The following is a 22,997-nucleotide window of genomic DNA, read 5'->3' as shown; positions in this document are numbered from 1 at the left end:
CCATCTCCTCTTTCTGGTGGCAGGGTGCAGGTGCAGCCTGAACTCTCCCTCTCCCAACACTCCTACTTTAAATCCAAGGCTGACCTGCTGAGCCAAGCGGATTTTTCCTGAGAAATGTGAGCAGAGTTTAACAACAAAGGTGTCTTGGAAAGGTGCTGTGCACAATGACTAACATTCTGCTTTCACACCTCATTGGTTTTCACAGACATTTTAATCGTGCTGTGAAACCAAAGCTTCCCTCCCCACACTTTCCTCCTGCAGTCGTTGGTTTTAGTTCATTTGTGTCTGGTTATGCTGACTGGAGCTATCAGGAGAGTCAGTGGTTCAGGTGTTGATGTGGTGGTTGGGAGACAGGGAGTCAAGTCTCTGCTTTGGCAAGGAATTCCATGTTACCCCAGCAGCATGGAGAGGTGTGTTTGCAGCTGTGCTGCCTGTAGTGAGGGATGGATACCACCTTCCTACACCAGACACATGCACTGGATTGATAAATGTGTTGTATATTACAAAATACAGATGCTGTTCTTATGCAGGCTGAGTAAGTGATTGAGATGTACTGGAGAACTTAAAGGACAAGGGAGCTGCAGGGCAGCAAAAGTAGATAAAACCCTCAGTTCTGTTTTCACAAACAACTTAGGTCACAAAATCTGAAGGATAAGCCACTAGCTGAACAGGTAAAAGGTTTATTTCATTTTTAATTCTTTCACCTAAATTGAATAGTTACAAAACAGAAGATCTCATGACCTTGAATGGCATGAGTTAAATTCTGGTAGAGATCAGGGGTAAAATGTGACAAGCTCTGAAGTCTGGAGGAATTTTGCTCTGGGGTTTAGTGTCTGGGTGGTCAGGTGGCTTAGTATTGTGCTGCTAAATAATTCAGATACAAGGTGATAATTCAGATCATTGTGATGAGGTGCTGGTACAAATTACTAGAGAGCATCCTTTCTTAGTCTGCTGGAGCAAATTTCAGGGAAGATATTGTGGTCACCAAGTGAAATTTCATGCTTGAGAGACACTGTTGGTACTGCTCAGTGGTTTAAGACTTTCCAGGACTCAGCCTGATTTCTTGAGAGCACGGAGGTGAGGTCAAACACTTCTACCTCCTCCTGTTTGCTTTGTGTCTGATCTTTAAGTGGTGCTGGAGGGAGTTTTATTGTTTCAGGCTCAAGCAAGGCAGTTTCTCCTAGCAGCCAAGGTCAGACATGTCACTTAGGAGTTTTAGCCAGGAGGTTTCCTGAGGTATCTTCTGTAATCAGGGGGGATTCAAAGCAGGAGCTGGAGGCTCCTGGGTGGTGGTGTCCTCTCAAGGCAGGGTTGTGCTGCAGGCTCACTGGGGCACAAGGATCTGTCTCCCAGTTTCTTTTCATCACATATTCAGGAGGAAAGCAGAGCCCCTCAACATGGTTGGGTGTCTCTGCTGAGCACCCTGGATTTCAGAGCAGCTTCTCAGACTCCTCTAAGTGATTTATGCCATGATGGGAACAAGACTTCCTTTTCTGAGCTGAGATCTGATTGTGGCGTGGATCACAAAGTGCTTCGAGACAGCTTTGAATATGGATAGAATAAAATCCTTCCTGCTGCTCAAGAGCATTGAAATTATTATGAAGAAAGTTGCTGATTCCTCTGAACTCTCTGATAGCATTAACATGTATTCTTGTTTCTCTCTAGCCTCAGGCAGCTTTACAAAGAGACGTGTTTAGAGTGCAGACATTCACCCATACCCAGCAGAATGTGCCTGATGTAAAAGGATGTCTCTGGCTGTGTGTATGACTTGCAAGAAGCATAATACACATTTTGTAGATTGTGTGTTTGGCTTTTTTCACTTGCTGAATGTCTCAGGGTATTTGTCTCTGCAAGTATGGTTTAGTGTTGTATAGCAATGAGTCCAAGTTTTGGAAGCAAAATGCTGAATGCACAGTAAGTGAATTTTGCAGAACTGGGTCACCATAAGGTTCTTCCTTTCTCATCTTTAAGCCCCTGAACAGTTCTCTCCTGAATGGTGGTCATGTGTTCTTTGTTGACAGTTTATTTGATATGTAGCCCTTAGGAGGCTGCAGAATACTTCAAACCTGTTCTTAAACTGTGCAGACTGAAAATGCTCATTAAGTGTTTTGGTAACGTTGGATGACACTGTGGCACAATAGCTGACTATGCTGTATTTGTTGTCTTTTCCAGACTAATGGACACATATCTGGGAATGGAGATGTTTATCAAGAAAGGCTGGCTCGTCTGGAAAATGATAAGGAATCTCTTGTTCTGCAAGTGAGTTGTCACCCAAATTATTTTTTTCTGCTCTTGCATTCACGAGACTGTCTGACAGTATGTGATAAAACCTCTGAGAATGTATTGGAGTTGTGATGTCTTGGACAGTGTTCAGAAGACTTGCTGGTACGTGAGAATTAACCCAGATTAAGGAAGGGTATGAATTTAGATTGCAGGAAAAATCTAAAGGTCCTTCTTTCTTTGTATCTGTTCTCTTTGAATTTTGTTAGCAGAGCAGGTCTGCAGAGCAACCACCTACTTACATCCATGTGAAACCTTAAGATCACCATTTCCCAGGGCTATTCACATGATGTCTGTATCAGGAGACAGTTGTGCTCTCCTTATTAAAGGTGACAAAAGTGGCAGGGCTGGCCAGCAGGCAGAAGGAGACAAGCAGCTCCTTGGTGGTCCTGCTCACCTGCTACTGGGCTAGATCAGGTCAGCCTGGCTGCTCTACCTGCTGGCTTCCTCTTGCTGTTTGAGCCAGGAATACCTGGCACCCTTTGGACTGCACAGGTGGCATTCCCTGATGTGGACCCAGCCTAGGGGCTGTGACAGCACTGAGCTCTGCTTTAGGCAGCTCACCCTCCTTCCCAGCAGTACTGCAGGAAGAGCCTGTTGAAAATGAAAAAATTCATTCAGAAAAGGCAAAATGGGAATCTGTCTGCAGTCTTAAAAATTGTTGTCTTGGTCTTACCCAGCCTCTGGCTGTGTGTTTTAACCTCCTTTGCTTTTATTGTTCTGAAAAGGGAAAAGTGCTTGTTATGGTACACTGTGTGCAATCACTTGGGAAGGAGAATAAATTATAAGCAGTGAGGCTTATGTGGTGGTTAAGGTAGGAGCTAATGAGTTGAGTTAATGTATTGTCACAGCAAAGCTGTAATTATTGGTAGTAAAATGTAGCAGCTACCCCTTGTGAAAACTTTCAGTGAGGAGGGGAGCTGCAGAATTGCAGTGTGTGTGCCAGAACTTTGGCTGAAATTCTAGTAAGTGTGAGGGGAGAGCCTTCCCTCCTCTCCTGTTTCCTTTGCCAAGTGTTATGTCCACTGCAGAGCTCTGCTTCTCCTCCTCTTCCTCCCTGCATGGTCCCAGTTAGTCTTTGGCCCAACCAGCACTGTTGCTCACCTGCAGTTCTTCAGCTGACACACATGGCACAGGTGCAAGGTGATAAACACACATCCCTTTCTTCCTGCTGTCCAGGTCAGTGTGCTTACAGACCAGGTGGAGGCCCAAGGAGAAAAGATCAGGGATCTGGAGTTCTGCCTGGAGGAGCACAGGGAGAAGCTGAATGCCACAGAGGAGATGCTGCAGCAGGTATTTCACAGCTCCATGTCTGTCTTGTCTTCCTTCTGCCTTAACAAACCTTGGTGAGGGCAGTGCCCTTCAAGGTGTTACAGCCCTTGATGTCTCTAACTAAGGGGTAATTTTCTACCATAGTGGCTTTAAAGTCTTTGTACTTAGTAATGTCAGTGCTGCTTTACACAGCAGGAATCCAGTTGTGCCCTCCTTTGAGTCCTTGCCCACTGAATTTCCAAGAGCCTTAGATGAAAGCCTCTGGCAGGATGGGTGGATTCCCCTCACAGCTCCTTGCTGCCCAGAGCAACTGTGATGACAGACAGGCTTTTTTCTTGTGCTGGCAGCCAGCCCCTGATAGTGCCCCTGTGATCCCAGATGCATCCTAGGTGCCTGGAATCTGTCAGATGGATAATAGCTGTGTCTCAGGACTTCACATAGTGCAAGGATGAGGGTGATGCTATTCCCCATGAAGGAGACCTTTAGCTGTCAAAATAAATTACTGGCTTCTTCCCCTTGGGTAAATAATTCCATTCCCTTCCTCTTTATCTCGAATCAGGAGCTTTTAAGCAGAACAACTCTTGAAACTCAGAAGCTGGATCTTATGGCAGAGATTTCCACTCTGAAATTAAAGCTTACATCTGTAGAGAAGGATAGATTGGACTATGAGGACAGATTCAGAGACACAGAGGTGAGTAAATCCCAACAGGATAAATTGTGAAAGCTGTGTGTGTCTTCACATTGCCTGAACATTTTCTGGGGTTTTTTTTTTGTTTGTTTGTTTGTTTGTTTTGTTAGGCAAGAAAGGGGCTCATCTTTAAGGTTAGAGCATGTTCCTTTTAAAATAAAGATTGTCCTCTCTGTTAAATTCTGGTTTTACAAAGAATGATTCCCAAAGGCAGCTTTTGATTCTGGCTGTCAGGTCTCAGGAGAGATGGATTTAGGTTGGATTTAAATAAAATCATGAACATACTGCACTCTCCTGACCCCACAACTGTCACCTTCTGAGTAAAGCATGTCTGAGGCAAATGCTTCAGCCCAGTGTGAGTACAAAAAGCAGCCATGTGCAGAGACACAGCACAGTAAAAGAATTTTGGGGTTGGTAACAGAGTGAGCTGACTCAGTGTGGGGCTGTTGGGAAGCCTGACTTCAGACCCCAACCTTAAGGGAGCCCAGGACCAGAGGCTTGGGGGGAACAGAGCCAGGTGGAGCTGCCATCCCTGGCAGTGCTCTCCCAAGGCATTTCCCTCTGTGCTGCAGGTCTGTGTAGCTGAACCTTGGTTATGTTGGAAGCCAGAAGCCTCAAAGCAGGTGGGCAAACCCAGAAAACCCCAAGTATCAGCTAAGCTGTCCTGACAGGGTGATAGAGTCCAAATCAGAAATACCTCAGTGTCTGTCTGTGAAGCAGAATGAGTTTCCAGTTCTGGATTCACAAATGAGCTGAAATATCAAGTCATGGTTATGACTGTGGATGTTCCAGGTGTCATTTGTTTCTAGCAGGAAAGAAACCATATTGCCATGAGAGGACACAGAATTGCTCTTTTCCACTTCTGCAGTGGTTTCCCAACTCTTCAGTTTCCAGTGAAGCACCATTCCTCACTTGTATTGCAAGCATAAGAACAAAAGTCAGACTTGCTTTGGAATTGCTCTTTGGGCTTGTCTGAAGTAATCTGCAGACCCAAAGTCCACAGAGAGAAAACTAATGACTTGTATCACTTTCAGATTTGAAAGTGATTCTTAGGTAGTGACAGCAGTGTTCATTTCTGCACATTTCCTTGGTGCTGCCAAGCTGTGGGATGGGTTCCTGTTGCCTCCTGTCACCTTTCCCTCTGGTTTGGTAACAGGTGTTATGTGAAGGATCACAGCACTGCCTTCAAAGCAGCAGATCTGGCAGTGCAGGAGATCTCTCTGCCTGGCATTGCTGGAGAAACTGGCAGGGGGAAGGGTGGAGGGAATCACTGAAGGTCTCCTGCATCTGTGGGAGGTGTGTGTAAGAGCTGGCTGCTCTCACAGCTCTCCTGGGACTGCCCACACAGAGCTGGCTCTTTCATGAATTACAGCAAATAACTCTCTGTGGGCTGACACTTACTCTAAGCAGCCCAAGTGAGAGATAAACAAGCTGGCACCAGCAGAACATGGGTGTGGGGATGCAGGGTTTGGTCCAGATGACCATGGGGGCAGGTGCTTTCCTGCCTGGGTTCTGTTGTATCTTCATTTACAAACACCCTGTGGTTTCTTGTGCTTTCCAGAACTGTTAGCAAACATGACTGGGCTTTGAGTGATCTGCTTCCTCTGTATCTATCCTTATTTTCACTGAATATTGTAGAGTTCTCCTAGACTTCCCCTTTCTTTGTTTCCCCCTGAACTGCAGTCTCTCCATGGCTTCATGGCACAGCAAGGTGGACATGGAGCTGCAGGTTCCCAGAAAAATGGTTCCAGTGTGGGGAGTACACCACAAACTGCAAATCTGTAATCTCTGTGCAGGAGGTTTATCTTCTGTGAAGACTTCTTCTTTTAAATACTTTGAAGTACACCAAATGCCTCTGATAAAAATAACCTAAATTTTATTTAAATTGTAGGTACTGTAATTAGGGACTATATGGATTTATATCAAGGGTATTCATGCCAAAACTAATGAACTATTACTAAGATGTTTCTCCCTCCATTTGAAAACCAGAATGATGCAGTTTAGTGTATATATATTATTATTGTTTCTTCTTTATTTCAATGCTTTAGGCTCAAACACTGAAAGGGATATTATGTCTAAATTTCCATTTGGTTTACTGAAATTATGAATGTCTAATTAGCTTAAAGGGTCTCAGCCCTTACAAAATCTCTAAAATATATTTTGGAGGCAGTATTTATTCAGAAGTACACAGTATTTTATTCAGTGTTGATCTGATTATATTGCTGTTTATCAATTATTTCAGAAGAGTATTTAAATGAATATTTAAAATATTCAACCCTAAAACACATTATGGATTTATGTGGAGTGATTGAAATGGAAAAAGATTCATAGTCAACCTAGGAAAGTAAAACTATGAATATTGCTTCTGGTTTTATTTAGGGAAAAGAAAAAAATGGATGTCTGACAACTTGTGGAGCTACTGTCTCTTACAGAATTACCATTCTGATTAAATCCTTCATATTATCCATTTGTTACTTATGTCTGTCATTGCAACTTCCCATTCCAGCTTGGTTGGTTACTCATATTCCCCAATCTTTGTCTAAGGAGATGCCTCACTAGATTTTTGTTCTCTAGGATTTGCTGTTTAGATGTTCACAAGCACCCAGCCTTTTCAAAGCTAATTGTGTGCTTAATAGAGATTTGTAATTGTTCTGTTCTTTGAATTATTCCAGTATTTCCACTTTCTCAGCAGACACCAGTATTATTTTCCTTGAGGAACACAGGTGGTCTGAGTTGGGCTGAGTTTATGTAAGAAAATATCCTGCATGGGAGTTTATTTAGGAAGGAGTCCATAGCCAGACTGGTCCTTTGAAGCAGCAGCCAGAGGGTAAAACTGGCTCAGTCACAGGGAGTTCTTTGTGATTTATCCACCATCACCTCCAATCTGGTTGCAAGATTGTTTTCTGTGCCACACTGAGTATTTTAAAAGTCACATAGTGCTAGTGAGAAATATGTGGAGAACAGTCTCAGCAATGAGTTCCACACAGCATATTTGGACATTGGATCATGCTGCAGAAGAGAAAAGCCCCAAACAAATAAATTGTTGAGGAATTTCAGGTGTACCTGAGTTAGGAAGTCACAGATTAGAAGTAGTAATTACTAAAAGCATTAAAATGTTCTGTATTTTCACTTCTCTTCCAGTTCTGAGAATTGAACTTGGATCTTTCTGAAGAAATACAGATGGTGCTCTCTTAGCATCAGGTTCATTAAGCACAAAATTAATAACCAGAGGATTGTTTGTAGGCTTAGGCACTGTGGTGTGGGGCTGGAAGGCAGGTGTTATCAGGGACCCATGAATACCCTCTAAATGTCAGCTGCTGGCTTGTTAATTTATAAATATAAATCTCTGTTACTATGAGCTCTGAAAAACTGTGCTTAGAGCTGTTAGCTCAATGTACAGCATTGCTTGACATGGGTAGGGTTTGCCTCAGATGTAGGAAGGAAAGCAAACATAAGGACCATAAAAATTCCTATTTGAGGGTGATGAAGCCCTGGCACAGGGTGCCCAGAGCAGCTGTGGCTGCCCCATCCCTGGCACTGTCCAAGGCCAGGCTGGATGGGGTCTGAGCAACCTGGGACAGGGAACAAAACTTCAAATTATGTGTCCCTTTGTCCTCTGCCCTCTTACATTCCGTGCACTAACACAGAAACTGAGAAACTCAGTTCCTGGATATTTAGGAAGCTCTGAGTTGCTTGACTTACTGATGGATTTGGATGGTGTGGTTTTGTGTACTGAGTTTCTTTCATGCCTGCTTTTCTTGTTGTTACAGTCTTAGCTGTTCTTCTGTTTTGTTTACTGAAGGTCTTTGTTGTTTCTGGTTGTCTTTTTCCCTCCACTCAGGATTTGATCCAGGAAATAAATGAATTGCGGTTGAGGGTGGGAGAAATGGACAATGAAAGACTCCAGTATGAGAAAAAACTGAAAACAACCAAAGTAAGTGAGGCTGAGGGGAGAGGCAGAGAGGGGTGTAAATCAGGCTTTAGGAGTTCACTCTTTTCCCTAATCCTTGTCTGTACCCTGCAAAATCCTGAGCACTCTCAGGTCCTGGGGTTTCATGGTTCTCACCTAGCAGCATGGCTATTCCCAAATTTCATGCTGTGGTTTTCAGCTTGAGCATTGTTTTTTGTGAAGGGTAATTTACCATGCTGTTAACAGTAAATTTATTACCTGTTTAGACCCTGTTTCACATGTGTGTCAAGAAATACCAGTTGCAGTATGTAAGGTGTATGCCACAGGTTAAAAACAGCATTTATTTTCTCCTAAATGTGCTAAAAATAAACCACTTCTGAAGAGAAAGCATTCACCTAAGTGAATTCTAGCAGCCTGTTTCTCTAACTGTCTAACTTCTCTTTTCCATTTAGCCTTGTCTCTTTTCTACCTTTAGTTTTCTCTCACTCCTCTGTCTCTGTTACCAGTCTTTAATGGCCAAACTTTCTAGCATGAAAATCAAAGTGGGTCAGATGCAGTATGAAAAGCAGCGGATGGAGCAAAAAAGCCAGATGCTAAAGGTGTGGTAGTTTCTGGGTAATGCTGGGCCTGTTTTGAATCCTTCATGTTCCACCCTTTACTGGTCTGTCCTGCATTGTGCTGTCATGCTCTGTTCTTCATTAATTGCTGTGTGTCAATATGCAGTGTGCCCTTCCTCCTTAGATGTGGAAAGCTCTTTATGTAGATATTCCTTGTAAACAGCTTTTATATTGCAGGGGAGAGGATTTTCCTGCTCTGAACCTTGCATAGGTTACACATAATGGCATTAGACTTGGGTTAAAATCACTCCCCTTCCAAGGGAAGATTGCCTCGTCTGCAGCTTGCATCCATTATTCAAACAGAACTTTTTATCACTCTTTTAGAGAAAATGTATTCATGAAAACTAGCTGGGAAATAGTGATTCTTTTATACCATCCCCTCTCCCACATATAAATTTGCATATCATGTTTCTAATTCAGGGGAAGAAATACACATTGACAACCACATGCAGCTCTAGTTGCCTGTAGGTTTAACAGCAGCTTCTCAAGTGACCAAGAAATGGTCTTGTTTTGGAGCAGCATGGATCCTACACTGGCAGAAATCCCATCATAATCTGTGCCAACTTGGAAAATTGCAAATATTGCCCAGCCACTGTTGTGGGAAAAGCTTTGATTTCTTGACAATTTTAAGATTGATCTATTTTTATTTTTTTTTTAAATGATACCTCAGAGCAAACAGGAACCAATTTCAGGAGATTCTAGTGTGGTTTATTCCATTAAGGATTCAAAACATCCTTTAGAAGCTGTAAATGCCAAAATGATGAGTCTTGCCTTGTTTTGCTTTGTTTACAAACTGAACAAATTAAATTTTCAGTGTTGGGTACAGTTGCAGTGAGGGTCCTGTCTTGATGATGCTGTTGCACAAGATATCCTCGGACATCAAAGAAACATGTTACTAAACTGGGTAGGATTTGACTCAAATTTTAAAAAGTTAAATGCATGGATCTGTGCCAGTCACTTGCTAGTGCAGATGGTTGAATCTAAGTTAAAACTTAACAGCATTTTTCTAATACACCCCAACTCCCCCAAACACCATCTGTCTTGTTCCCAAGAATCTCAGCTCCAAGCTTTCTTTCCTAATGCTTGATCAGCAAACTCAAACTGTGGCAGAGGCACCACATTTTTCTCTGAACTGCTTTCCAGTACGTGTCCATGTGCTTGCTGGTGTTGTGATTGAATTTTTTTCCATAAGAAGCAGTGGTAGTTTCTGAAACTGTCTTCAGCCTGGTATGAGCTCAGTTTCAGAATTGTTCAGCTTCAAACATGCAAAATGCCCTATAAATACAAAAAATATATGGAAATGCTAGCATTCAGCCTTTTCACCTGCATTTTTTCCTATCTCTGCAAGATTAAACTAGTAAGAAAACTGCTTTTTTTTGGTGCTTTTTTTTTTTTTTTTGGTCCCTTTATCTCTTTTGTCTTTAAATTTTGATGTGAAATTTCTTTCAAATTATACATGACACCAACAATTTCAGACCACAGACCCCCTGGTTTTGCTCTGTTGTGGGCTCAGAGGTCTGTTGGGCTGTTCAGAGTCACCTTGGTGGGTGCACCCTCAGCAGTGTTAAATGTCAGGGGCCCTCAGTCATTTCCACCAGCTGAGGACCTGTCCACTGTGCTTCCCAGGAGGGAATTGTGGAAACATCTCAGCTGCCTGTGGAAGCTGTCACTGAGTGGCTCTGTGTCTTTACAGGATGAGCTGTCAGCTCTGAAAGACAAACTGGAGCAGAAGGAAGCAGAGGTGAAAAGGTTGCATGAGAAACTGGTTTGCAAGCTGAAAGGAGAAGGGATTGAAATCCTGGACAGAGGTAAGAAACAGGGACACAGCTCTGTCACCTCATCTGAGATCATGTTTCCTTGTACAGGAAATAACTGATAAAAGCCTCAATTTTCCTGAACTTTGTCTTGATGTTTACCTCTTGAATATATTTAGAAGGTGTTGACGATGCAAGTGCTAAACTTACTGTCATAGCAAGGTCTTGGTCAAATTTAAACAAGGCAGAAAAATCCCTAATTAGCTCCTTATGTGGATTGCATGGGGCCTCAAAAGATACAGTTTATACTGGCTGAGAAATTTTTTAACTAATTTCAACAAATGCTCCAAAAACATTGTGTTGAAAAGGAAACTTCCTGGTAAGGCAGGGGAAAAAACCATACTGCAGACCAAAGTATGATGTGGACCTAGCTGTGAGTAGGTGAAATCAAGGATTGATTCTGGATTTGTGTGCTCATTAAGTCTAATCCTTAATTAAGCTTGAATTAGCACAAAATTTTTAACCTGCTGGGTGATTGTTTTATTGCCTTGTAAAGAAGAAACTATTAGTATTTGTTAGTATTTATTTGAGGGAATCTTGGATTGAGGACTTATTCAAAACCAGAATTTTTTTGTTAAAACATCACAGAAATTTTCCACAGACTTTTTTGTCCTGCTGCAATTTCAGTTCTAAATATATCTCACTGATAGTTACTGCTGATTTTAAGATTGTGCTTTTAAAGTGTGTTTTTTTAGAAAAAGAACTGCACAAGAGATTAGTCTCCTCCCCTGACCTGAGGAGGAATATGCTGTGTGTAGATTGTCACATTTTATTTCATGAAATGGTGTTTTCAAAACCACTGCCTGAGATCACTAAAAGTGACCACAATGAACTGTGATTCCATTTTTTTTTTCAAAGAACATTTAAATGTGAACAGAGTCTGACTTCACTGCATTCATGACTACTTATATAGGGCTTTTTTCCCTGGGGAACTACTTGAACTCTCATTACCCTCTGGTCCTCAGCTTTATGGTTTTCAGTGTAACTCAGCAGAAGATCTTTTGCTGTGATGAAACATGTTTTATCTGCCTTGGACTGATACTAAAAAATGCTGTTTGCAGATAAAAAGTTATCTGCCTCATTAGCTGAATGAAGTGAGGAAGAGTTGATTCATTATGTATCAATAATGTCTTAAAAGTTATTTCATGTCATGACCTTCCTGCTAATTCCCAACCCAATGGATTTTCCCTGCACAGATGAAAATTGTAAAAAGAAGCTCAAAGATAAAAGTAAGGTTCTTGGTGTCTTTCCATGAGCATTTGCATTCCAGAAATGCTTTCCAGAATAGTTTTCTGCATGTGTTTGCAAAACTGCTTTTAACAAACATTGTTAGGTTGCATCATCTATAACCCTTAGTTACACTTGAACTGGAGAACAGGGTTGGGTGCATCACACTTAAAACACAAAGTTATCTGAAGAAAATCTGATAGATAAAGGAAGATTGGGTTTTGGGAAGGCTCACAAAACAGTTGTCTCTCAGTGAAATGCAATTGCAATCCAGTAGACCAGTTTTTCAGCCAGCAAAACTAAGGGAAAATCACTGGAACTGGATCAGTTGCTGCTTTAGCCCAATATGTCTAAATGTCTTTCATCTAGAAACCAGCCAGGCAGCTTCTTTTCTTCTTGCATTTCATTAAGGAGGAGAATGTTCTTCCTGCTCTGTTTGCTTTCCATGAATTTCTAGGAAGCTGAAACAGGGCTTTTTCACCTGTGAGTTTGGCCACCTGCCTACAGTTGTAGTGAAATTTGATTTTTACCTCATTCATGCAAGGTAGATATCTAAGAAAAGAATGGAGATGATTTCCATTCTTTTGGAATTCCTATCCCACCACACCTCCAGAACATAGATGTTCCCATGTATTTATACTTCTTGGTAAATAAGGATTATAGATGAAGCACTGTTGTCTGTGTTAGGAGCCTCTCCCAGGCCTGAGCTGCAATGTCATATTCCAGCATGACTGCTCATCACAGCAAATACCTGTTTCATTCCACTGTGCCCCCCTCATTGCTCCATCCATGCTGGATTAGGGCTGAGCATCACTGCACCATGCTTCCTTCATCACATCCATTAATCCCCTGGCTTTGTGACATGCTCTTTGGGGTGCTCATTTGAACTGTTGTACTGAGGATGTGTTTCATTGCATTCCAAATGTAGTAATTTTTTTTTAACTTCTTGTTTTGCAGATATTTGATTATTTTAAAGATGGAGATAGTGAAAGTCAAGCAGTTGTGTTACTCTGTGTGTTTTCCATTCTTATAAGGCTTGGAGAGGGGTGGGGGGAGGAAGGAAATTTCCTGGATTTCATCATTTCCTTGATTAAAATGTCAAAGAAGAGGTTTTGAAGACAAATAGCTTCTTTCTTTGTGTTTGCATCTAAAAATAATTTAAGTGGCGTATGTTTTGTCTGGAAATTTGTCATTCCACTTTCAGATATTACTGAGTTGCTCGTAGATTTTGTGTTTTTCTTATTTCCTTACACTGTCTTATTTAAATTGACTTGGAGAACTGTATTGTGTTTTTAGATATAGAGGTACAGAAAATGAAGAAGGCGGTAGAATCTCTAATGGCAGCAAATGAAGAGAAGGTAGCAAAGTCATTATTTTTTCAGTAATCATTCATCAGATTGATTTAAATCTCTAAGAAAAACTTCACATGTGAGCTTTTCACAATTCAACTCAAAAACAGATTCGTAAGCAAATCTGCAGTCAGATTTGTGAGAATCAATGATTTTCTGCAGTCAGAAAGATCAGATTTTGAGAATTGATGATTTTCTGCAGTCAGAAGCACTGCAGTGCCTTTAAGGGGCTGTGAGCATTTATGAGCTCTGTGCATGTGCACAGGATCTGTACAGAGTCCTTACACTGTTGTTTTGTTGAATTCAGTGTGGTTAATTTGCACTGTGTTCTGCAAATGTAAAAATCTCCATATAAGTGCCAGATCACAGGCTGCATTTCCAAAAGGGCTTTTCTGTGAAGTATGAGTTATTTTCATACATGGTTTTATGCTTTCATATGCATGTGCATTTTGTAGGATGTTTTCTTTTGATCACCAAAGCCCTAAATCCTTTGTACATGGCAAATTTATTATGCTCTACCTTTGACTTAACAAGGGAGCTGAAATCCACTTTCAAGGCTGGGATGGTTCTGGTGATTAACCAGATGATAATTTTTGCTAAATACAACTTTTGATATTTCAAAGCCTCTCAGCATTCTGAGTCCTGTCCCATCCACACTTCCCATTTCTTTTAGTCTCACAGCCAGTTAAACGAAAGGATTTATTATTTATACATCTTATTTCTGGGGGAGGAAACAGAGTCACAACTGCCTTTTATTTTAGGATCGGAAGATAGAAGAGCTTCGGCAATCTCTGAATAGGTACAAGAAAGTCCAAGACATGGTGATACTGGCTCAAGGTAAAAAAGGTATTGTACAACCAAAAAAAAAAAAGAAACTCTGCTGTCATTTAAACACCAGGTGTGTGGTGAGCTTTACTGTGTGACTGATGCAGCTGAATCCATACCACAACATGTAATGAATGGGCCATTCCATATATTTTAAGACTGGTGGAGGTTTCCAGACCCCTTCAGAGGGTGAAGATTTTCAATAGCCCAACAAGAGCAAGGAAGCAAAATATAAAATATTTTTGTAGTATTGGGCTCACACCATGCTGTGTTGGAGAGGGAGCAATTCTTAAATAAATATTGCCCTTTCTTGCAGTGCTGTGCCTTCAGGCACAGGAAGGTGTTAAGAACAGACCTTGATTGTATGGGAACTGTGCTCCGTGGTCACTTCATGATTCAGGAGATTTCAGGCAGTGAAAAATGGGCAAGAGAGGTGTGAACAGAGCTTCATTTGTGTTTTGGTTCTTTGGCAACGAGCACTGGATTTCTGCTCACCTTTTAGAAAGTTTTGGTTGTCTTTCACAACCAGTCCAAGCCTTTTGGCAGCAGTGAGGCAGTTCAGGAGCACTCAGGGTGGAAGGAGCAGAGGATGGCAGCACTGGTCTGAGCTTCAGCACTACCTAAATGAGACACACTCAGTTTGTGGAGGCTGCAGATTTCTTGTGGGACTTCTAGGCTGGTGAGAGACTCCTGAGCAGAGAGCTGCATTTTTCCTCAGGGTACCTTGAAGGTACCACAAAGAAATCTTAAGTTTCAGGCAGACTGGACCTTCTGGTCTTTTCCTTAGTAAACAACGGAAACAAAGTATTTAGAATGAAATTCCAGAACAGACGGGGAAAGAAGTACTCCAGTTTATTCAGCTTGGTGAAACTGATGCCACTCAAGATGTTTGCTGGGCTTTTTGACCTCTTTGTGTTCCATCCCTGCTGTGTTGTGATGGTTGAATTGGGAAGTGACACTTGGCCATGACTCCCTTTCTCCTTTTGTAGCATCCTAAAAAAAACAGCAATCAAATCTTTCAATTGTTGCCCCATAACTGAGCACATACAGCTGAGCTGGCTACATCTTATGTGGGAGCAAGGGCTGTAAAACCAACAAGTTTCCATGTTCTCTCCCTTCAGGCAAGGAAAGTGAAGGTGAAGACTTGAATTCAGGGTCTGTTTCCACTGGTTTATTGGACACACCAAGTCTGGCTGACCCAGAGAAAAGCCCATCCCCAACCCCAGTAACAGCATCTCCAATCCATGATGAGTTCAGTGTGAATATTCATGAAGAGGTAGGGTTTGTTTGGGTTTTTTTGCTTTATTTAATGCCATGGTTCCTTGAAAACACTGCTTGTTCTGAAATCATATTGTATGTGAAAAAACACAAGTGTCCAAAAAGATTTTTTTTCTGAGTTTCACAGTTTTTTGTAATGTCTCATATACTTGTGGGGAACATAGTTTTCTTGTGAAAACTGCTGAGGAATTTCAGTTTAAATTACTTTTCTTAATCCTCATATGGGATCAGGAGACAGCAAATATCTGTATTTATCATGAGAACAGATTTGAAGGACTTTTTCTATTAGACATAGAAATTATTTTTCTTACCAAACGTAGCTGTACATTTACTTTGGCATAAACCTGACATAAATATGTTGGGACTCGCTAAATATATCTTGTATTTAAAAGGATGCAATCAAAATTGCATCCACTCGGTTAAATGATATGTAGGTTGTGGATCAGTCTGATTTTTACAATCAGATTTTCCAGTTAAAAAAATACAGATCTCTTCTCTAAGCTGCAAGTCAGAGCAGGGTCCTGACTTAGTTAAACAGCAAGAACATACTATGAAGAAAATTAAATTAAATTAAATGTTTAGCAGCTTTTTTGTATTCTCTGAGTGTCTGAGGACAGGATTAAACCTGAAAAGTGGATACCTTTCATGGTGTCTGTGGTAGAGACAGATTTAGCAGGCAGCCTTGGGAGACTTGTGAGATTTTTGTATGTGCTCTAGCTTAGCTGTGCAATGATTCATGTTTTATCTGCAGTGCCATCTTTCAAGGAGTAAATCATTATATTACAATAAGGAAAAAATCACTTTTGAAACCTTATTTCAGATCCTTCTCTTATTTACCTATTACTACTTTTTCATTTGTGATTGCTTAATTTCAGCTCAAAAGATTGTAACCCATATTCTTCCTTCTTTTCAGAATTCCTTACAGATCCACACCAGCATTTTACAGATTTCAGTCCCTTCCTTTTCATCAGCATCCAAGAGCTCAGAAACTGTTGCAGAGAGACTGAAAACACACCCTAGGCCAGATCCTGCAAGTGAAATGAGGTATCATGGTTTCCATGTATTTTTCAGCTGTAAATCCAATACTCTATGACATTTAAGGAGAGCAATAATCTGTCACTGAATTATCAAGTCATTAGCCAGGTAAACAAGGCTAGGATTGCCTTGGCTAGCTGCAGCAAACCAAGCTAATGTTCCTGAAGTGCATTGATTAAATCCTGAGTAAGCAAGGGCTAGTTTGGTTGCTGTTTAGGCAGCACTCATGGTCTGTGCCAGCTGCTCCACAAGGAATGAACAGAAGGAGAAGGAAGCTGATCTAGTGTAATGAAGGCCGCACAATCATTATTTGTGTCTAGGTTTGCATCATGGAAATCTGGCTGACATGGCATTGGCTCTGCTGGTGATTTGTGCTCAGACATTTTTCACAGCTGCTGAAGATGGCTGTAAGGCACTGCCACAACAAAAGGGCTTCCAGCTCCATCCTGAGGAGGGGAGGAGGCCCCAGGGATGTGTGGCTGCAGCCTGGGGCTGTGGCTGAGCTGTGGAACCAGTGACAGCTGCTGGGTGAGGAGTGGCTGTCACCTTCCACCAACATTTCTAATCCTGCACCCTCCTTGTCCTGGGAGGAAGCCCAGTCCCTGCAGACCTGCACTGGCACTGCAGGGAGTACAGAGAAGCACCCCAGACTCACAGCTCAATAAAGGCTCTTCTTGGGCTTTTTTCTTCTGGGTCCAAATCCCTGGCTTTATCCTAAGGAGTATCAAACACTCAAAATCCAGAGGCAAGGAAATTGTTGGCTTGAAACAACCATCAGTCTCAATGAGAAACATCAGTGCAAGCTCAATTTGATGTGGGATTTTTCCAGTTCCATTTGAGGAAAGGATCCTATCCAGAAGCCCACCTTTAGTCATTTTGTGCTTTGAGGAACAGTTTGTGTTCCTCATGCAGCTTGAACCATCACCAGCAGGGATTTCACCTGTGTCTCCTTTTGGTAAAAACCAAAGCAAGCATTAAACTGCAGCCAAGTGCCTATGCTGTGGGTGGTGACTGGGAGATGGTGACCCCCACACCTTGTGCTGCTGCAGACCCTGCTGGAACCTCTGCATTTATTGAAGCTGAATACTTCAGTATTGTCATCATCTTACAGTGAGATTTGTCTTTTCTGGAGCTCTTGAGCTCACCTTTGTCCTTTATCTTTTACAAGACTTACCACCATAGTGGGGAAATTTGCCATGGGCTAATACCATAAGACCTGAAGTGGAAACAGAATTAAATAGTCTGGGATCATAGGATTTGTCTCAGCTTTTTTCATATCTTTTTTCTTTTTTACAGTGAAGGAAGATCAACAGGCTCCTCCCCTGAAACTCATCTGTGTGATAGCCCAGTGTAAGTGCCATAATCAAACTGCTCAGGGGACATATTTAAATGTGATGGCCAACTTGAACCCTCACAAAGCACCCCCCATATTTTACATACATATGTAAATAGGTCAGTTAATTCTAGCCAAGAGGGTATTTGGTGATGGTAGGTTTCTGCTCATGTCCCATGCTTTCATAATCATTATTTTCCAATGCTTTATTTGGGCACATAGTACTTCCTGTTGCATTGTGAAGCATTTCTAATTTGGTAGTAGACTATCAATAGACTTCAAAATGTATAGTTTTCCACAGTCCATGCACACATGATTTGGTTTTTTCTTTTGCTTGTGGGGGAAAGGTGATCAGCTGACTACAATGAGAAAATAATTTTAGTTTCTGCCACATATCCATATTCCCTAAAGCAGCAGTTATTCCAGTGTGGAAGTTCTTACAGTATCTCATTAAATTGCATGGGCTCTGATTACTGCATTTACTGCACTGATTACTGCATCTTAATTCAAAATATCATTTGGTTTAGTGTATCTCATCATGTATTGTAATGCTGTCTTTAAAGCTGATTCCTTTGAGTGTCTTTATCTTAGCAAGTTTAGTTCTAATAACTGAGCTTGGTTTTTATGTTGTTGTTTCAGAATTTCCACACTGCAGAAGTCCAGCAGTCTGAGCAGTCTGAGGAAAGAGGCATCTGAAGTGGTGGGTTTGGTGTTTTACTTCCTCCCATATCCTTGCACATAGGTGTGACATCTCTGCTGTGAGCCTGTGGGTGTTGTGTTGCCTTCTGAGAAATTCTGAGTCAAAGCAGAGCTCCTTGTGGCTTCTGTTGGCAGTGATCACACACATGTGACATCTTCACATTCTATTAAAGAAGAAAATCTGTCCTTGAAAGCACAGTTTGTTTTTTTTTTTTTACCTCTTTTTATGATGCTTTTACCTGGGACTCTCTTACTGTGTTTTTGTTCAGATAATGAGATAAGATTTTTTTACTGGATATGCTTTTCTGATTTAAGACCAAAAAAAAAAAAAACTTACACCACCACTTCCTATTCACCTGCATTTAAGGTGAATCATTTTAGAAGGGCATGGAATTAATGCACTATCAAATGCAGTCTGGGCTGACTGTGTGTTTTAGGTAGTCAAAATCCTGAGCTGTTGGATGTCTGGGGATAGCTTCAGTTTAGGTTTCTGTGGAAGTGACCAAAGGCAGCTAATCTCTAGCAATGCCATCAAATCAGTGAAATCCGTGTGCTCTTTTGTGACAGCCTGAGCTCCTAGAAGCTCCTGAATTCCCTGGTACCTCTTGTTCCTGGCAGTGTAAGGGGGAGGCTGACAGGACTGAAAATGTCACCAGAATCTGAAAAGAGCTGGAGTTCATGGGTTGGGGATCTTTGGTTTTTTGTTTGTTGGACAGACAAGGAGTAGAGGCTGTGGATGTTTTATCTGCTTGTCTTCTGCCTTGTCTGGTTCCTGCTGTGGGTCCCCTCAGGCAGCTCTGCCTGTGAGTGCCTTAACATTCTGTGTGTTACTAATCGTGTACATAGCTAATCCTTCACAAAATGAACCAAAGCAACTCTATTTCCATGTCAGCTCACTGACCTCAAAGCAAACAGGGCTTAATCTGTGTGAAATACAGCTCTGAAGGGATTTATTTTGGGGAAAAGGAACAGCCAGGGAAGGGTATTTCAGTCAGAACTTAACTCAGGGTAATCATAATGAATTGTATACTGGCTGTAAACCATGACTTTTAAAAATGTCCTAATCTTTCCCTAACAGGACAGAGACTGTGCACAGAAGCCAGCAGAGGTAATGTGTGTGTGTGGTGATGTGTGTCCTTGGAGAAACATGGGCAGTGAGCAGGTGTTGGGAGGCTGGGAGGTGTGGAATTGCAGTTCCAGAGGGGGAGTGGCAGTCTTGCAGACAGGACAGTGAGGAGTCTCTGGTGGGTGTCACCAGCAGTGACACTGCTCAGTGCTCAGCACTTGCCTCCTCACACATGGATTATCTTCCAGTCTGTTTGAGCATGAGGTTACCAGCTAAGCTAATGATTTCCCCCCAGTAGATAATTAGCAAAGCTAACCATTAAGCATTTTACTGACTCTGTAATTATCTTTGATTAGTGTATCTTTAAAAACCTTTGGGTTTCTCAATTGTCTTCTGTGAGTAGCAAGAGTGTTTCTGAAAAGTCACCCTGTGGTACCTTAAGGCCACATCTTGCAGTTCTTGTTCTCTAGGAGCACCTGAGCAGAGGTGACAGACCTCAGATACCACTTGTGGGATGAATGCTCTATTAATACAGCAAAAGCCAAAGGATTTTTATGTTTTATATATGTGGGCTGTGAATAGTTTTGCTTCCTTCTTTCAAAGAGAGAGACAGTGAAACAGCTGGCAAGGTTAAAGTACTGTTTTAAATTGGCTAACTGGAGTATCTGGTATCTCTCTTGGCACTTATACTCCTTGCTTGATATGTAATTTCCTCCTTTCTTTGGCAGTGGACACAGTCAATTAATCCATTAATTAAGGAATTGCAGAGCAGTGTCAGACAGAAAGAGCTCTCTGACACTTGGCAGAGAACCAATGTACTGTGGGATGTTGTCTCTCTGCTTCCCACTGACTGCCCCTACAGCTGCCAGTGGGGGAGACAGAGACTCTGGAAAACTGGAAAAGTTCAGAGCCTTGCAGGACTCTGGTTTTACCTTTCCCATACCTTTAAGTCAGCCTTACAGAAATTGAGGAACATCTTAAAGAACACAGCTTATTCTTAGTGAGCAGTGATAGTAATTCTGGATCCTGAACATGTGTCAGGGTTTAATCCCAGCTGACAACAAAGGACCCCACAGCTGGTCCCCCTCCCTGCCCCAGTGGGATGGGGAGGACAATCAGCAACAAAAAATAGATAGAACTTGGGGGATGAAATAGAAACAGTTTAATAATTGAAACAAAGTAAAATAATAATAACATAATAATAATGTTAAAACTAATAATAAAAGGGAGAGGAAGAGAGAGAGAAAACCCAAAAAAGTCAAGTGATGCACCACAATACTATTGCTCATCCCCCATGGACCAATGCCCAGCCCATCTCCAAGCTTCAGATGGCTCCCCTTCCCAGTAGCTCTGTAGTTTATGCACTGGGAATGGAATTCTGTGGTGTGGAATATTCCTTTGGTATCTCAGGTCAGCTGTCCTGGACATGTTCCGTCCCAGCTTCTTGTGCAATTCCTTGCTGGCAGAGCATGGGAAAATGGAAAGTCTTCACTCAGGGCAAGCACTGCTCAGCAACAACCCAAACATCCCAGTGTTATCCACATTATTCCCTACTAAATCCAAAACACAGCACTGAACCAGCTCTCAGTGTTGAACTAAGAAAAGTTAGCTCCATCCCATCTCAAACCAGGACAACATGTTCAAATGAAGATCTAGTTTATGTTTTTCTTTATGGTTTTTGCCTTCTCTAGTCTTGCAGTGACAGATGAGAAGGACTTCCCAGATTATCTGCCAGTGGTCACTTTGCAGGCTCTCAAAAGTCCTTCTGCAGTTCCCTTACACTGACTCTTTATCTCCCTAATTCAAGCAGGTTAAACCTGTGGAAGGCAATAGTTTTGCAACCCTGCCTCCCAAGTCTCCTTCTCACGGTGGCACAGGTGACGAGGACAGTTTTGGCACCCGCAAAGCCAGATCTTCCTTTGGCCGAGGCTTCTTCAAGATAAAGAATAACAAGAGGACTGCCAGTGCCCCCAATCTGGGTAGGTACCATGCCTCTGCATCCAGATTCTGTGCACTTTGAAGCATCTGTAACTGCCTTAAGAAGTAGGAAAGCCAGCCTTAGTCTTGCTGTGACTTGGTGGCACTTCTGACATGTTTGGAAAATATCAAACAGCAAGGAAAGAAATCACTGCTGTAAGGAAGTATTTGATGTGGTTCAGACTCTGCTGTGGTATCTCCCCTGGGACCTTGTAGGGGCTTGCTGCTGTATGAGATGTTGTCTGTCTGGCAGTAGTTCACACATGGGATTTGTGGGCTTTTTTTCCCCTGGCTCCATCCTCAGTTTATCTTTCATAAGATTTTCAGATATACAGAAATAGGACAGCAGCACTCAGTCTTCTCTCTTTTTTTTTTTTTTTTTCCTGTTTTAACTTAAGCAGCCTTGCAAAAGAGGTGGTGACAACATGAACAGTATTGGCAAGTCATTCAAACTCACATTGATTTTTTTACCTGTAATGTTGGTGGAGTGGTATTTTGGTATTGTCATTTGGTGACATTTACATATGACAAAGAAATAAACAAAATGTTCTGCTTAATGCAGAAGTCACTATTGCCACTAACTGGAATTTTGCTTATATTTACTGCTCCGCTATAGCAGCCTTTCCACTGATCCAGTTCAAGCATCCAGGGAGTCCCTGCATCAGATCTACTGCCAGACATCTGAGGTGTTTGTTTTTCTCTTGCAGGAGATTTAGGAATTTAGCTCTTTATTTCAGAAGCCTGAAGGGGGATAGCTTCTGCTTTGTCACTTAGTCCAAGAGAATTCTTTTTGTTCAAAATAAGTAACATACCTAAAAATTGATGATCTGCCTGTGCCATACAGGCTGGGAAGTTGCTAGCTTACTTGGAATATATGTACAGTCTGTTCTGAGGGTTGGACTCTTCACTTTGGTTTATTTCATGTTTGCTTTTGTCTAATCCCATTTAGTCCTGAAATTAATTTTCCTAACAAAGTGCAGTACTTGTGGTAAAGGTGTGGAAGATGGACCATCTAAATCAGGGTGACTTTGAGTAAGTTATGTATGTTATCCAGGTTTCAGTGCTTCCATCTGTAAAGCTGCTGCCCAGACATTTGCCACCTCACAGGAGCAGTGGGTCCTGGAGCAGGTGACCTCCTTGCACTGAAGTGACTGCGGTGCCGTTTTTCCCTCCCCACCACAGAGCTCAGCTCCACTCCTCTCTTGTGAAAGGGAGTTTCCCAGGGGATTGCTGATCCTAATCCCGTGTGAATTCAGCATTCGTGTGCTTGTGTCTCACGTCCCTCCCTCCTCCTGTCCCGTACTTTGTCACTGTGAGTTTTGGACTGTGTTTGACCTTGTGCCTCTGCGTGTTCTCTCCCGTTGTGCTGCGTGTGGGTTTGTGCCTTGTGTGGATCTCTGAAGATCGCAGTCGAAGTGCCAGTGCACCTACCTTAGGTACAGTAATCCTGCATGTCTGCCCGTGCCAGCCCTGTGCCCTGACTGCTGCTAAAGCTGCCACACACACCCCAAAGCACAGCCAGGCACCTGAGCTCTGCGTGGGACCTTCTGCCCCTGCTAGAAGGAGTTTCCATGTAACACCTGCCCTCTGCTAAAAGTCAGCTGTGCTGCTCCTGAGTAGCTGCTAC

The 22,997-nt window shown here is 42.1% G+C and overlaps 2 protein-coding genes across 16 annotated transcripts in view; one reads left to right on the top strand and one right to left on the bottom strand.

Moving 5' to 3' along the window:
• Positions 1 to 22,997, bottom strand: part of LOC306801299 (dynein axonemal intermediate chain 7-like) — a 253,256-nt gene that overhangs the window by 177,176 nt on the left and 53,083 nt on the right. The gene's annotated exons all lie outside the window — the stretch shown is intronic.
• Positions 1 to 22,997, top strand: part of PPFIBP1 (PPFIA binding protein 1) — a 121,835-nt gene that overhangs the window by 86,264 nt on the left and 12,574 nt on the right. For 2 of the 15 annotated variants that reach the window (XM_079304215.1, XM_079304208.1), the window contains 15 exons: positions 2,173 to 2,259; positions 3,460 to 3,573; positions 4,112 to 4,243; positions 8,082 to 8,174; positions 10,461 to 10,575; positions 11,778 to 11,810; positions 13,105 to 13,166; positions 13,919 to 14,003; positions 15,104 to 15,258; positions 16,174 to 16,304; positions 17,592 to 17,645; positions 18,268 to 18,328; positions 19,406 to 19,435; positions 21,204 to 21,372; positions 22,774 to 22,806. In XM_079304215.1, the coding sequence (XP_079160341.1) occupies positions 2,173 to 2,259; positions 3,460 to 3,573; positions 4,112 to 4,243; positions 8,082 to 8,174; positions 10,461 to 10,575; positions 11,778 to 11,810; positions 13,105 to 13,166; positions 13,919 to 14,003; positions 15,104 to 15,258; positions 16,174 to 16,304; positions 17,592 to 17,645; positions 18,268 to 18,328; positions 19,406 to 19,435; positions 21,204 to 21,372; positions 22,774 to 22,806 (1,354 nt within the window). Of the gene's footprint in view, positions 1 to 2,172; positions 2,260 to 3,459; positions 3,574 to 4,111; positions 4,244 to 8,081; positions 8,175 to 8,656; positions 8,750 to 10,460; positions 10,576 to 11,777; positions 11,811 to 13,104; positions 13,167 to 13,918; positions 14,004 to 15,103; positions 15,259 to 16,173; positions 16,305 to 17,591; positions 17,646 to 18,267; positions 18,329 to 19,405; positions 19,436 to 21,203; positions 21,373 to 22,773; positions 22,807 to 22,997 lie in introns of all 15 variants that reach the window. The other 13 variants (XM_079304205.1, XM_079304210.1, XM_079304217.1 and 10 more) reach the window with 11 other exon arrangements.

This window comes from Erithacus rubecula (genome assembly GCF_903797595.1).
Source record: "Erithacus rubecula genome assembly, chromosome: 4".
NCBI classification, from domain to species: domain Eukaryota; kingdom Metazoa; phylum Chordata; class Aves; order Passeriformes; family Muscicapidae; genus Erithacus; species Erithacus rubecula.
The sequence above is the reverse complement of the archived record's forward strand: the minus strand, read 5'-3'. Positions and strand labels throughout refer to the sequence as shown.